The 15294-nt window shown below is 36.3% G+C and overlaps 1 protein-coding gene across 7 annotated transcripts in view; it reads left to right on the top strand.

Moving 5' to 3' along the window:
* SAMD8 (sterile alpha motif domain containing 8) overlaps window positions 1-10918 on the top strand; it is a 53951-nt gene extending 43033 nt beyond the window's left edge. For 4 of the 7 annotated variants that reach the window (XM_057735168.1, XM_057735174.1, XM_057735167.1 and 1 more), the window contains exons 4-7: window positions 642-759; window positions 3921-3983; window positions 5970-6120; window positions 6295-10918. In XM_057735168.1, coding sequence (XP_057591151.1) covers window positions 642-759; window positions 3921-3983; window positions 5970-6120; window positions 6295-6599 — 637 coding nt within the window. In that variant the 3' untranslated portion in view covers window positions 6600-10918. Of the gene's footprint in view, window positions 1-641; window positions 760-3920; window positions 3984-5969; window positions 6159-6294 lie in introns of those variants that run through there. The other 3 variants (XM_057735169.1, XM_057735172.1, XM_057735175.1) reach the window with 3 other exon arrangements.
* The last annotated feature ends 4376 nt before the right edge of the window (window positions 10919-15294 follow it).

Here is a 15294-nt window from a genome sequence, read left to right as displayed (position 1 = left end):
ATACTTACTGTAAAACTTAGTATTAAAAAAAACCCTTAGTATTTTATAGCTTAAATTTAAGAGAAATTAGAGAACATTTATTATATAATTACTGTCATTAACCAATTTACAATGTCATTAATGAGCAAAAAAATTCCCTAGAATCACATATTTAACTTTACTTCTGATTAAATAAGTTATGACAATATATGAGTAATAGAATTAACACTAACCTAAGAGTCAGGCTAGGTGCTATCTTCTCTCTTGCATAACTCTTACTTTCTCTTAGCCATATTTTCTTAACAGTGAAATGATATTCTTAGGTCTGCATTGTCCAACATGGCATGTGCTAGCCACATGTGGCTATTTAAATTTAATTTAGTGAAAATGAAATAAAATTGAAATTTAGTTCCTCACATTTCAAATGCTCAAGAGCCACATGTAGATAGCTTATTGGACAGTGCAGTTATAATCCATTTCTGTCATTGCAAAAAGTTCTGTTGGACAGTTATGCTTTAGATGGTCTCTTAAGCTTTCTGTCCTCTTCAAAGAATATTCTGGTTTTCCTGCTTGTTTCTCCCTTTAAGTAAACATTAAATGCCTGGGGTGTTTTGGTTTGTTTTCTTCTGATCGTTCTCCTTTTTTGGTCACTCTGTTCACAGGTCAATACTTCTGCGAAGGCTTTGTAGTCTGATGGGCACTGTATTCTTGCTTCGCTGCTTTACCATGTTTGTGACTTCCCTCTCCGTGCCAGGACAGCACCTGCAGTGTACTGGAAAGGTAGCCTGCTATCTTCTTTATCATTCTTTCCTCTTATTCTTGGTGTGTTGATAGCACCATATGTGAACTAAGGCTAAGACTTTGCTTTCAATATTAAAATGTGCTTTTCAGCATTTTCAATATCTGTAATAAACCTTTAGAAATAATCTGGTAAAAATCTTATGCCAGAATCTACCTCCTTGTTACTTCTATCCATTGATACTAACTAGTTCAATGCTGTAGAAGAAAAGTAACTTTAGAGCTATAGAAAAAAAGTAACTTTCAATTATCATTTTCCCTTTCCCACCATCCTCAACATCTTTAGTTCCTTATATGACATGACTCTGGTCCCTTAACTGTCCTCATCACTCCTTTTAAAAAAGTGTTGCGGTGGGACCATATTCCATTTAAAATACAGTACCTGCTACTCTAAACTTTACTCTCTCTGAGATATATTTAAATAATGGCTGATTTTTTTGTATTTGTTGTATACTTTGTAGCTTGTTTTGGTATACTGTAGATGTACCTTCTCTTCTGGTTAAGTTGAGAGGAAATTATGCAGATGGGAACAAAAAAACCAGGGTAATGAATTACTTTTAAGAAATTAAAAAACAAAAAACCCTGAAGATCTCCTGTGCTTTTAATTATACAAAATTGGCTGTTGTGACTCATTAAATTTGGGCAAAAGAATTTGTTAGCCTACTTTTCTAAGCCTCCATGCTTTATGTGTTCCAAAATATTCAAATGATGTATTAACACCTTTGTTGTTATTTTAATGTTGTTTGTACAGTATAAAACAAAATTAAGTGCCAGTTCTTCTACTGCAATATACATAGCTGAAATACCAGCAAGGGAAGATTAAGCAGCCAGAGGAGATCAAAAACTAAAAATATAGCCCTGAGCTGAAGGGTGACCAAACTTTCTCCAGGTATAAGCAGGCTGACCAGAAGAAAGGAGGAAGAAGGGTTAATGACATTTAGGATTTAGTGTAGAGGAAATGTTTTATCTTTAAGTTAAAATCTGTTTTTGTTTCTTTTTTTCTTTTTTCTTTTTTTTTTCTCCATAAAGGGAAAGTACTTCTTTCTAGTTACACTTATATAAACTTATTGTAAAAATCCAAATTTTATGGGAATATATAAATTAAAAAGTAAAATCTCACAAAATTCTCTCTTCTTTCACCCCACCCCGTAAATAATACTGTTAATAATTGTGTGTATAGCCACATGGACTATTTTTAACCATGCTTACACATTCACACAAGTTTATATAGATAGATACTTTTTAAGCAGAAGATAGGATTATAATGCAGACATCGTACTTTAGCTTATGTTTTATTTAATAGTATGTTTACTTTTTTTAAATAGCTGCAGAGTGTTCCATTGTACGATTTACCAGTCTCCAAATGATGTACATTTAGGTTATTTTCAAATCTTACTATATATATAAACAGTGCTGTCATAAACATCCTTGTATATTTATGCTTTTTCACTTATTTAATCATCTTAAGATAAATTCCTGGAAGTGGAGTCATGAAATTAAAGAACATACACACTGAAAATTGTGATGCATATTGCTTACATTTTTACTAGGAAAGACTAGTTTTTCGATACTTCACCACTGTGTGCATGCCACTTTTCCCATCACCATGCCAGCACTACATAATATCAATTTTTGGAGTCACTGCCATTCTGATTAATGAAAGATGATGGCTGAGACTTTTATGGTCTTATATTTTAAATTGAAATCTTTAATCTGTCAGCTGAAATAAAAATGCACAACATGAGAGCTGTGAGTTTATTTCAAGACTTACTAAGGACTATAGCCCAGGAGACAGCCTCTCAGATAGCTCTGAGGAACTACAGTGAAGAGGTAAGGGGGGAGGTTAGCATATATGTGATCTTGGAGAAGGTGTACTTGCAAGCAAGCCATACATCTTGGTAGAAGGTTACTGCTAGTTGTGAGGAACAGATGTCTTAATGATTTTAGTGCTTTTCTAAGTATGAGAAGATGCAAGAAATTGAATTTGTAAAATTTTCTCCTGAAAAAAATCTAACTATCCTGAAGGCCTATTCTGTCAGTTTTCCCAGAACACAGAGTGCTTCATTCATGACCTCTGTCCTGATGTCCTTTCAGGGTATGTCAGGTCAGAGACTGCAGTGGCTAATGACTTAATTCTTGTAGAACCAGGTGGCAAGTGACATTGTTTAGTTAGCAAATCTGTTGAATTTCTGTGCGTGATGTGAAGGAGGGACAGAACAGTTTCCCTCAAATATAATAGTATGCTAATTGATTAGAAGAGATTTAAAAGAATAAATATGTAAGCTTATTACAATGAAAAGAGAATTTCCTGTAGCTGAGGGATTTAATTGTGGGTCAGCCACTAAAGAGAAGAATATATGTGCTTAGGGCTGCAATATGTGCTGCAAAAATAAATTAGATACCATCCCTCTATAGTATGGACAGCCCTTTTTCTGTCTCTAGTGACTGGTTTTCATTATCAGTTAGTTTTATGTGGACAAATCTGCCCTAAATACTATTAATTGCTTTGAATTATAATATAACCTACTTATTGACCTGTATATGCAGCAGTCATTAGAATTAGACAGTTAAAGTGATATTAACTAGCAGTCAGTCCCTTACAGTGAACTCTGTAGGGCATTTTCATTGTAATGAAGTAATTGCTTGAAATCTTACTCCCAGAAGTAGTAGGTTTGGAGACGGAACCAAGAACATGGCTGTTTTTGAAATTTAGCAATGGAACCACCTGAAGGAAAGAAACACTTATGGCAAAGTTCTCATCAAAGTGTCTGAATTCATTCTGTTGTGTTGTGTTTCAGTTTTTATTTTTGTGGGAGGATATTTGAGACATTTTAAGATTGGAAAGGATGGGGAGACGAGTAATTGGGCAATAATTGCTTTTTTTTGGTACTATAGTATTTTTTTAAGATTTTTATTGGAGTATAGTTGATTTACAGTGTTGTATAATAACTGCTTTCTTTTGACTGGCATCACTTGTTTCCTGTCCTTGGCTAAGACATTTTCCTAGCAATCTTTGTTCTTCACTGCATGATTTTTTTACTTTCATGAGCGTAACATCTCTAACCCTATTTTCATCAGAGGTCATGGAAAGAACCAAATCATATATATTTTAGTATCTTCCCTTTCCTTTTCTCTAATAGTAGATTTCTCTCCCTTTCCTGCCATCAACTGCGGCAGAAAGAGAAAGCTGGGTAGTGTATAATCAGGTGAGATTTCTAATGAAATGGTGATTCTAATAAGATTGTTTCTTTTGTACATTGGCCTTAATAGAATCTTTAAGACATAGGGCTTTGGAATTGGACTTCCTGTGTTCACATCCTTATTATGTTACTTACTACCTGTGTGACCTCTCTAAAGCCGGTTTTCTCATCTGCACAATTGAATGAATTCATTGGATTTTTGTGGAAATTAAATGCAGTAACTTGGGGCTTCCCAGGTGGCACAGTGGTTAAGAATCCTGCCAATGCAGGGGACATGGGTTTGATCCCTGGTCTGGAAAGATCCCACATGCTGCAGAGCAAACTAAGCCCATGTGCCACAACTACTGAGCCTGCGCTCTGGAGCCTGCATGCCACAACTATTGAGCCCGCATGCCACAGCTACTGAAGTCTGTGCGCCTAGAGCCCATGCTCCGCAACAAGAGCAGTCACCGCAATGAGAAGCCTGCGCACCACAACGAAGAGTAGCCCCTGCTCACCACAACTAGAGAAAGCCCATGCGCAGCAACGAAGACCCAACGCAACAAATTAATTAATTAATTAAAAAAATAAATGCAATAACGTAAAAGCATGTAACATGCACATAGTAAATGTACATAAAATTGCAGCAATTTTTAATATTGTTATTATGTGTTAAATGCCTTTTTTAAAAAGTGACTATTAAAAAAAAAGTGACTATTGCTCAAACTCTTCCTCAAAATGGATCGCTTTTTTAAGTTTATATGTAGGAGTTGGGATTATCAACTACTAATAACAGGAACTTCACGGTGGCCATAGTTTAATCAACAAGCAGTGATTTATTCTCTCTCATCAGAGAAGTCTGAAAGTAGATACTCTAGTTCAGGTGTGATAACTTTTTATGGGGTCATCAAAAATCCACGATTTTTCTGTCTTTCTGCTCTTCTGTCCTAACACTTGGCTTGCATCCTCAAAGCCACTTTGTGGTCCAAGATAACTGCTAGAGCTTTAACTATTGTGTCAGAGTTGTAGGCTAGAAGAAGGAAAGGTAGAAAAGACTTACTCCAAGCTGTTGTCTCTTTCATTTGTAAGTAGCCTTCCCAGAAATCTTTTACATTTCCACTTACATCTTATTGTACAGAACTTAGTCACATAGCCACACCTAGCTGCAAGGGAGGGTGGGAAATGCAATGTTGTAATTGAGTTCTTTGCCTCTTCAAATAAATTTTAGATTCTATTACCAGTGAAGAAGGGAGAGTGGAAATTGAATGGTAGCCATTGTCTCTGTCATAGCCTGTTTCTTATTGGCAAGAACAGCCAAGCAAATACTGCTGTATTATAGGATATAAAACTTGGAAATATTTTTGTGTTGTGGTATGCTTTTCATTATAAAGGAACTCCTAGTAGAAAAATTTGACTTACATTGATTTCATTAAATTACCAAGATAGTTCTGAGTACAGACAAACTTTGACCACCCATTCTTGGTGTCTGGAATTAATTAGATTGGGAGTCTTGTTGCTTTCGCTTAGATCTTTTTTTTTTTTTTTGCTTTTTAATTTTATTTATTATTTTTTGGGGGGAGTACACCAAGTTCAATCATCTGTTTTTATACACATATCCCCGTATTCCCTCCCTTCCTTGACTCCCCCCCGCTCGAGTCCCCTCCACCCTCCCCGCCCCAGTCCTCTAAGGCATCTTCCATCCTTGAGTTGGACTCCCTTTGTTATAGAACAACTTCCCACTGACTATCTATTTTACAGTTGGTAGTATATATATGTCTGTGCTACTCTCTTGCTTTGTCTCAGCTTCCCCTTCACCCCCCACCCCCTCCCAAACCTCGAGTTCTCCAGTCCGTTCTCTGTATCTGCATCCTTGTTCTTGTCACTGAGTTCATCAGTACCATATTTCGCTTAGATCTTATTACTAAGTCATTCAGCCTTTGAATTTCAATGGGAGTGGTAGGAGCCTCTACGGCCCTAAGCATTTGAAGCACTAATTCTTAGCTTTCTTTATAGGTATATGGCAGTGTATGGGAGAAATTACACCGGGCCTTTGCCATTTGGAGTGGCTTTGGTATGACCCTAACTGGCGTTCATACTTGTGGAGATTACATGTTCAGTGGCCACACAGTCGTCCTAACTATGCTGAATTTCTTTGTCACTGAATGTAAGTATCTCTTTAGTGCTTCTGTGCATATCAAATGACTAGCTGCAGAGGAGACTGTGGGAAGATCATCAAATTCTGTGAGGAATGGGAGAAACAGACTGATCTAAGAAATATATGACTGAGAAACATTGAAAGAAATGTGATTTTAAAATGATCTTTCTGTCCTTTCCCCAGATACACCAAGAAGCTGGAATTTCTTGCACACTTTATCCTGGGTTCTCAACCTCTTTGGAATCTTCTTCATTTTGGCTGCCCATGAACATTATTCCATTGATGTGTTTATTGCCTTTTATATCACAACAAGACTCTTTTTGTACTACCATACTCTAGCCAATACAAGAGCATATCACCAGAGTAGGAGAGCAAGAATTTGGTTTCCCATGTTTTCTTTTTTTGAATGCAATGTTAATGGTACAGTCCCAAATGAATATTGTTGGCCATTTTCAAAACCAGCAGTAATGAGAAGACTAATTGGATGAAGATCGTCTTTGTAATGTGTTCATGATTAAATATACAGTCGTTGTTGAAAATGAGTAACTTTGCTTTCTCCCCCTAGATTGTTCCTGGATGTCTTGCTTTTTGGCCTATATGTTGACAAAGTCAAGTTCCCTGCTCTGAGCAAGGCTGTGATTATAGCAAGCAAGAAAGAACAATCAAGAGTCCTTATCTATTTGTTTGAACGGAAAGCTTAAGTAGATGTTTTCTGCCCCTTCTTTTTAGGCAGACTTAATGTTATGAATGAAGTCAGGCTCTTATCTTTACCTATTGAGTATTTGCTTATTGAACTTAAGCAAATCAACTTAAGCAATTTCCTGGTTGAAAGGTTTTTTTTAAAATTTCTAGTAGGACTCTAGTCAAGAAATTATAATAATAATTTTTTAAGCTCCTTATTTTCTTCAAAGGAAAAACCCATACCAAATGAGCAGTACTTGTTCTTTGAACTAATATCTGTGTCTTTCTAAAAAACGCAACTGTGGAAAATGATCCTTTTAGGTAACAAATTAATTTTTGCCTTCTGAACCATCTTTAAGATAAGTATACTGAATATACCAGGATCCCTGAAACAAGAAGAGAATGAAAGGGGCCATATATAAGGTTACAAAGTACAAATATAGCGCTGGCATTTTTCACCCAAATCAACAAAAGATGCAGTTTCTGTTAGTTCTGAGGGTTCACTAAGTATTCGTGAAGGAAAAATAACTGCATCCATAAAAATAAAATTGGCTCAACTTTAGTGATGAAAGTACCTGGAATAACTTTGTGCTGTGACTATTAGCTAGACAGGTGACAGCCCAATGTTATGCTTTTTAATGATGTTATTTAATGAGCAAAATAGTGGAGTGTTTTATCAGATGTTAAAGTTCTTATGTCCTTAAACAGAAAGGTATGCATGCAAATTTTTCTCTTTCTGAAATTTATAACAGGTTGCAGGCATAATATAACTTTTTGGTTTTTGATATTTCTCATTCTTGGCCATCAGAGCTAAGCAGTCTCAGACATATTTGGATATGAAAAGGTTTTGTTGTTTTTTTATTTTTAAATACAATTGTGTACATACATTCTTTCTATTTAGTTTTAATTTGGCAGTCCAGGAGTGATATAACTTAGTTGGTATTTACAACACTACAAATTTAATACCTTAAGTAACTTGACCTCTGTGATAACATTTGCCACTTTACTTTTAGTGATTTTGTGAAGTAGTTCTGACAGTAGAATGGTTCTAGAATTGAAATTTGAACCCCAACTGATGAGCTTAGCCACTTGGAGTGTTAATTGTGTAGTTTTTACATTCCATTTTAAAACAAGGAGTTAGAAAAGGTGCTGTCATATTGAGGTCTAAAATTAGGCCACTTAGCAGAAACCTGCTCCTTATATGGTGAAATATTTTATTTTTGCACTTTGAGTCATATTCCCACCCCGTATAGGCTACAGAAGAGCCTGAATGGATTGGGCAGGAAACAAATACAATGCAAACAAGTTTCAACTAGTGCTGAATGACCCCAATTTGGGTCTGCTCTGAGCATTATTTTTTTATTTTTCACTTGAGAAAATGGCACAAGGCAGTTTAAGTTTTATTATGCTTTTAAATCTCATACTTCAGAATCTGATTATATCTTAAACTGGTGATTCTGTTAGATGCTGGGGATGAAAATGCCAACATTTCATCTAAGGAAACTGCATAATCATGAAGGATGAAGGATGTTTCCTATCCAGTTAGAGTAGTTTGACCCTTGAGGTCAAAAGATATGTAACTCCCATTTTTTCCAAATGACAAAAGAGGACTGAATTTAGGTAGGGAGGGACTGGTGTTGGCTTTTGGGAAAATTTGGAAAAAAAACCTGTGGCAACATTAATTCAAGAATGTTGAATAGCTACTTAATGGTAAATTTCCTAACATCAGTCTTCTTTCCTTCATATGGATTTTATTCTAGAACAAAATAGAAAAAATAAATCGCAGCTAACTTTGCAGAGCTATTGATACTGAGAATGCCTAACAGCAGACTGCCATGAGGATTGTAAAATAACTTTCCAAGCTTGCATTTATCATATCTGTTTTGAGGAAAAGGTAAGCTAGATTTATAATTTATTGTTATAACTATTACAAGGCAGTGTTTACAGATATTAATCATCTCCAGGTCTCTTCCTTGGAAAACTCTGAGACAAGATTCTTTTCCATTTCTTTTTTTAATACAAAACCTGTATTTTTGTTGCTTTTTGTTTTGTCCAGAAGTTTCCAGATTTTGTCTTTGTGTTTTTTTTTCTTGTTAAAACCATAGTGAAGGTAGGGTTTATATTTTGGGTGTGAATGTGGCTAGGTAGAGAAGCTTAGATTTACATATTTTTTTGTCTACAGTTGCAAATGTGTGAGAGGCTTACATCATTAAACACTGAGATTTCAGTATAGAAGGAACCAAGAAGGTTTTTTGTTTGGGAATGCAAACTGGAGGTTATGTTGAAAGTCCTTCATGCAATTTCTATCTTCCTAGGGACAGCATCACCTATTTTTTTCTCTCTCTTTTTTTTCCTTTTTTAAAATACCATGCAGGGCAGTGTTACTGAAGGGTAGTTGAAGTTTGTAGGGAGTATCAGGTTTAGAAGAAGGCAAACTTGCTATTATCACCAAGTAATTTGGGAGAAACCTTTGTTGGCTATGCTGCAGAGTTCTCAGCATGCCTATCTTCTCCATAGTTCTCTGTGGTCAGAATTGCTAGGGTTAAAATACAACTTCCATATGCTAGCTCTATTTATTAGTATCCCTTTAAATCAGAAAGCAATGAGCCTTAGCCATAGAACCAGCCAGTTAAATAAGTGTGGACTGTTCACAGGAAGAACCCCATGCTAGAGACCTGCTGACAGGGTAACTCTGACACTGCAAGTGGCATTCTTCCCTACCCTGTACCTGCCTGAGTGTTGTTACTTAGAATTCTAAAAATCTTACAATTTTGTAAATTGTAAGGACAGAGGCATCGAATCCTTTTATAGCTGATATGAAACCATGTGTTTTAAGGACACCTGTTCAGAAAATGTTATTTATATATTCAAAGTCATATTCATAACACTAACCTGCTTTGACTGTATTCAGTAAAAAGCAATTTCATCATCAGTTTCATAGTAAAATCTTTTTTTGAAGGATTCTTCTTCCATAATGTTTGAGAATATTAACCATATTGTTTTACACTCGCTAATAAATTTAATTCTTTAATAGTCTTCTTGTAGACTTAAGTGATCCCATACTAAAAACAATTATAGTAATAGTCATTTGTCAGTTCTTTACAGTATTCAGGCATTTGAGACAGGAAAACTCTCTTTTTTATTTTTTTAAGAATAGTCACATGCTTTCTTAAACAGTATTGGTTTCATTTAGATAGTTTCAAAGCCAACAAAGCATGTCAGCTTTAATGCCATCTTTACTTGACAGTTAAGACAGTTTGCATTTGCAAAATGTTTAATCTGAATTACCCCATACTGCTGTAGAGGAAAATTGTTAGTAACATCAAAAGTCAGACTGCTACAGGTGACCAATGAGAAAGGAAAGAAATTGAGGGTTTTTTCCCTCTCTGTCTTTGAGTAGCTTTGAATGACTGAAATTACCATGGAGATAGGTTTTGGTTCCCCCTCTTACCTATCCCTCACCACCAGCAAATGCCACCAATTTCGGGTAGCTAAAATGTGGCCTGTTATTTTGCATCAAGTTCAATTAAAACATCTGTGAAATCTATAAGCCATAATTCAGCTCCCCTAAAAGTTGGTTTCTTAGAATATGTTCTACCCTAAATTAGCCAAATATTCCATGTTTAAGCATAAGGAAGCCTTGTGTCTAATATGGAGGGAGACAGAATACTATGTTAACTTCGTTGTTATTTCAGGCCTATGTCAATTTGAACTACTGGGTTGTCTGAACTAGCCAAGCAATGTAATCAGTTAGTAATATCTTTAAAATGCTTAATTTTAATAATCTTTTATTCAAAGAATCTATAAATTGTTAGGACAGTAGAAGTATTTCTGATATGAAACAAAGGGAGTGGAAACTGGTATTTAATGGGGGGAGCAAAATTAGCTTGGGCTGAAGTGGGCATGTTTTGTTTTTAAGAATTCTACCTAAATGTCACCCAGTCTGCAGAGTAACTAGTATTACTTGAAGATGTGAAAGTTCCTGTGGTAGCCATATCTTGAAGCACAGTATTGTATATAAGTAAATATCTTGATTCTAAATTAAATCCAGATTTAACTAATATATATTATTTTATATCTTTGTTGTATTAAAATGTTTAAAAACACTAAAAATAAAACATTTGAAAGTTGGACTGCAATCTCTTATTTAAATGCTTTTCCATTATTAATGCAGCTGGTTTATTTTTTATGCAGTGATAAGAACTTTTATTGAGATACAGTTAACATACAATAAACTGCATATATTTAGAGTGTACCATTTGGCATTATGCAGTGAATTTTTATTTTTGCAAATGATTGGGCCCTCAGCTTTAAATCCTAATGTACATCTAGTCCCTGGCATTTACTAATTCTTAGTTGTCTATTAGATAAGCCATTTGCCTTTTCTGCTTTCTTTTCTGTAAACTAGGAAAGAAAAGTAATCTTCCTAATGGTATAAGAAAAATTATAGATTAAGTTGAGAAGGAGGAAAGGGAAGCAAATAGCTACTTATTCCTGGGCACATTAAAGTTTTTGTTTATTGGTTTTAGGTTTATTTTAATTGTGGATTTATAGGAAGATGCCATCATCCTGTCAGGTCAGCTTTGAAGATAGTGATGAACAGGAAAAGAAGGGAAGACAGTTGTGAAGGGTAGCCCAGCAGCCCAGAAGCATGGACTAGTTGGAACGCTAAATATCGTCACAGGACCGTATGAGTTTATTAACTCATAATTGAATTTGTCTTCATGATCACTACTAATTGTAGCCTTTCTGGTGCTGGCACCTGCTGGTCCCTCTTGGGAGCTTGGGAAAGAATAGTCCAAAACACTGAGAAGCTGCTTGGTGGAATAGAAAATGTGGTGGATTTAGACTCTGAGGACCTAGCTGTGGGTTGCAGCTCTGCTATTGATTAAATTGGGTATTTTCTTCCAGCTCCACTTAGCCTTATGTGTAAAATGTAGGGAGAAATGCCTACCTCATAGGCTGTGTTAAGGGCCAGATTATGAAAGTACTGTAGCCTTAATGGCTCAGTACATGGTATATAATGCTAAAATATTAGTTGAATTTAGGTCAGTAACACAGCCTGTACTCCCAGGGAATTAATAATCTAGCAGGGAAGATAACCTAAAAATGGAACTAACAACATTCATTGGCGAAATAGAGCAGTAGTTTTAAAACTGCTTGGGTGAACATCTTCTGGGGTAGGGGAAGGGAGTTGGAGCTTGTACCATTTTCATCCAGAGTTGGTATTTTACATATTTGGCTTTCCTAGTAGACTTTCCCTTTGAGAAAAGGGTTGAGGATAGGGGAAGTAAATGTTTGGAAACCACTGAGGCAATAGACAAATTTACTCTCTTCATTTAATAGTAGCTTGGGAGAGGAAAGGCTCACTGGGGACTGAGGATCCAAGAAGAATTCACTAAACATGTGAAACTTGAACTAAGCCCTCCATGAAGGATAAATTCACTAGGGCATGATGAAAGGCTTAGAGGGCTCTGTGATGCGAAAAAATTGGATTTGTTTGTATATGTGTTAGGGAACTGTTTACGGGGTATATGTTTGATTTTATTTTAAATGGAACCATTGGGAATGCCTGTTGCCAGGGTCTAAATTGTGGGGACAGGTGTAAGTAATTCTGTAAAACAGGAATTGGTAAAGGGCAGAAGTATACGTCCAAAAGAGAGAGGAAAGATGATGGAAAGTACGCAAGAGACCACTGGCGATGAAAGGAAGGCTAGCGACCCCAAGATAGTAGGTCGGGGCACCAGGACTGGGCACAGTTTTTGGGAGGCCTTTTGCCCTAGCCGAGGAAGATCAAGACACCAGACAAATGAGCTGCCAACTGCTACTAGCTCGTGCACTATAAATCTAGGATATGATATACCTGGTACCCAAACTTGTCTCTCTCCTGCTCATGCACCTAACTTGTTGAAATGCTGAGCTGCCAGGCATTAAATGCAGTGGGAGCTGACTCTGGTAGAAACTTGAGGAGGGTGCTATAGTAAGAGAATGCCTCAGAGGAGCTCAGTGATCACCCTCAGCTATAACTTAGAAAAAGAGCAGATGATAGCTGTAAGGCCTCTGCTGGAGTGGCATGATATTTAAATACTATGTATGTTCAGCTCACAGAGCTCCCCATGAGAGCCAGAAATAAAAAACCACCATGTTCATATTCCAGCTTTAAGAGCCCTGGAACCCACTCTAAAGAGAATACCTGTATCTAATGTTTTTTTTTTAATTGGAGTATAGTTGATTTATAATATTGTGTTGATTTCAGGTGTGCAGCAAAGTGATTCAGTTATACATATACTCATTGTTTTTCAGATTTTTTACCCATATGGGTTGTTATTACTGGCTGGTTATCTGTTCCATATGTAGTAGTGTGTGTGTTAATCCCAAGCTCCAAATTCATCCCTCCCCACCACGTTTCCCTTTTGGTAGCCATAAGTTTGTTTTCAAAATCTGTGAGTCTGTTTTTGTTTTGTAAATAAGTTCACTTGTATCATTTTTTAAATTAGATTCCACATGAGTGATACCATATGATATTTGTCTTTCTCTGTCTGACTTCACTTAGTATAACAATCTCTACGTCCACCCATGTTGCTGCAAATGGCATTATTTCGTTCTTTTTTTATGACTAATATTTGATTGCATATATGTACCACATCTTCCTTATCCATTTGTCCGTAGGTGGACATTTAGGTTGCATCCATGTCATGGCTGTTGTAAATAGTGCTGCAGTGAACATTGGGGTGCATGTGTCTTTTTGAAGTATAGTTTTCTCCAGATATATGCCCAGGAGTGGGATTGCAGGATCATATAGTAGTTCTATTTTTAATTTTTTAAAGGAGCCTCTATACTCTTCTCCATAGTGGTTGTATCAATTTACATTCCCACCAACCATGTGGGAGAGTTCCCTTTTCTCCATACCGTCTTCAGCATTTATTGTTTGCAGACTTTTTTTGTTTGCTTGTTTGTAGACTTTTTGATGATGGCTATTCTGACTGGTGTGAGGTGGTACCTCATTGTAGTTTTGATTTGCATTTCTCTGCTAATTAGTGATGTTGAGCATCTTTTCATGTGTTTTTTGGCCATCTGTATGTTTTCTTTGGAGAAATGTCTATTTAGATCTTCTGTCCATTTTTTGTTTGGGCTGTTTGTCTTTTTGACATAGAGCTGCATGAGCTGTTTGTATATTTGGAGATTAAACCCTTTTCAGTCATTTGCAAATATTTCCCCCCATTCTGTGGGTTGTCTTTTCATTTTGTTTATGGTTTCCTTTGCTGTGCAAAAACTTTTAAGTTTAATTAGGTCCCACTTGTTTATTTTTATTTTCATTACTCTGGGAGGTGGATCCAAAAAGATATTTTTGCAATTTATGTCAAAGAGTGTTCTGCCTATGGTTTTCTCTAAGAGTATTATAGTGTTTGGCCTTGCAGTTAAGTCTTTGATCCATTTTGAGTTTATTTTTGTATATGTTGTTAGAGAATGTTCTAATTTCATTCTTTTACACGTAGCTGTCCAGTTTTCCCAACACCACTTATTGAAGAGACTGTCTTTTCTCCCTTGTATACAGTCTTGCCTCCTTTGTCAAAGATTAATTGACCTTAAGTGCATGAGTTTATTTCTCGGCTTTCTATCCTGTTCCATTGCTTTATATTTATGTTTTTGCGTCAGTACTGTACTGTTTTGATTGCTGTAGTTTTGTAGTTTAGTCTAAAGTCAGGGAGCCTACCTAATGGTTTTTTGATACAGACTAATCAGCTGCCTTCATCAGTAACATGTCAAAGTACATGAAATTTGATCCTATTTTTCCACAAAGACTGTTATGGAGGCTTAGCTGGAGAGCATTTTGGCCGTAAGGATGCAATTTTTTAAAAAATATTTTTGTATTTATTTGTTTTTTGGTTAAACCAGTCTTAGTTGCAGCAGGTGGACTCCTTAATTGTGGCACATGGGTTCCTTAGTTGCAGCTCACTGGCTCCTTAGTTGTGGCATGTGAACTCTTAGTTGTGGCACGCATGCGGGATCTAGTTCCCTGACCAGGGATTGAACCTGGGCCCCCTGCATTGGGAGCGTGGAGTCTTAACTACTGTGCCACCAGGGAAGTCCCAAGGATGCAATTTGAAGAGTTCAACATGGTTGAAATTTCACATGCAGACATACAGAAATGTGATAAGCCTAACCATCCAGGCAAGATTTTGAACTTTCTTCAGTATTGATTCCACAGTGGTGCCTGTGATTCTTTTTTAAAAGTTATTAATTTCAAGTAAATAAATCATGAACATGGTAACAAACTATACATACGGAAGACTCTTCTCCTTCCCCTGTGCCCCAGCCTTTAGTTCTCCTTCCAAGAGACAACCTTTTTTTTTTAAATTTATATTTATTTATTTATTTTATTGGCTCTGTTAGGTCTTCATTGCTGCACACGGGCTTTCTCTAGTTGCGGCGAGCGGGGGCTACTCTTCCTTGTGCGCAGGCTTCTTATTGCGGTGGCCTCTCTTGTTGCAGAGCACGGGC

The sequence above is a fragment of the Hippopotamus amphibius genome, chromosome 5, assembly GCF_030028045.1.
Source record: "Hippopotamus amphibius kiboko isolate mHipAmp2 chromosome 5, mHipAmp2.hap2, whole genome shotgun sequence".
NCBI lineage: Eukaryota > Metazoa > Chordata > Mammalia > Artiodactyla > Hippopotamidae > Hippopotamus > Hippopotamus amphibius.
The sequence above is the reverse complement of the archived record's forward strand: the minus strand, read 5'-3'. Positions and strand labels throughout refer to the sequence as shown.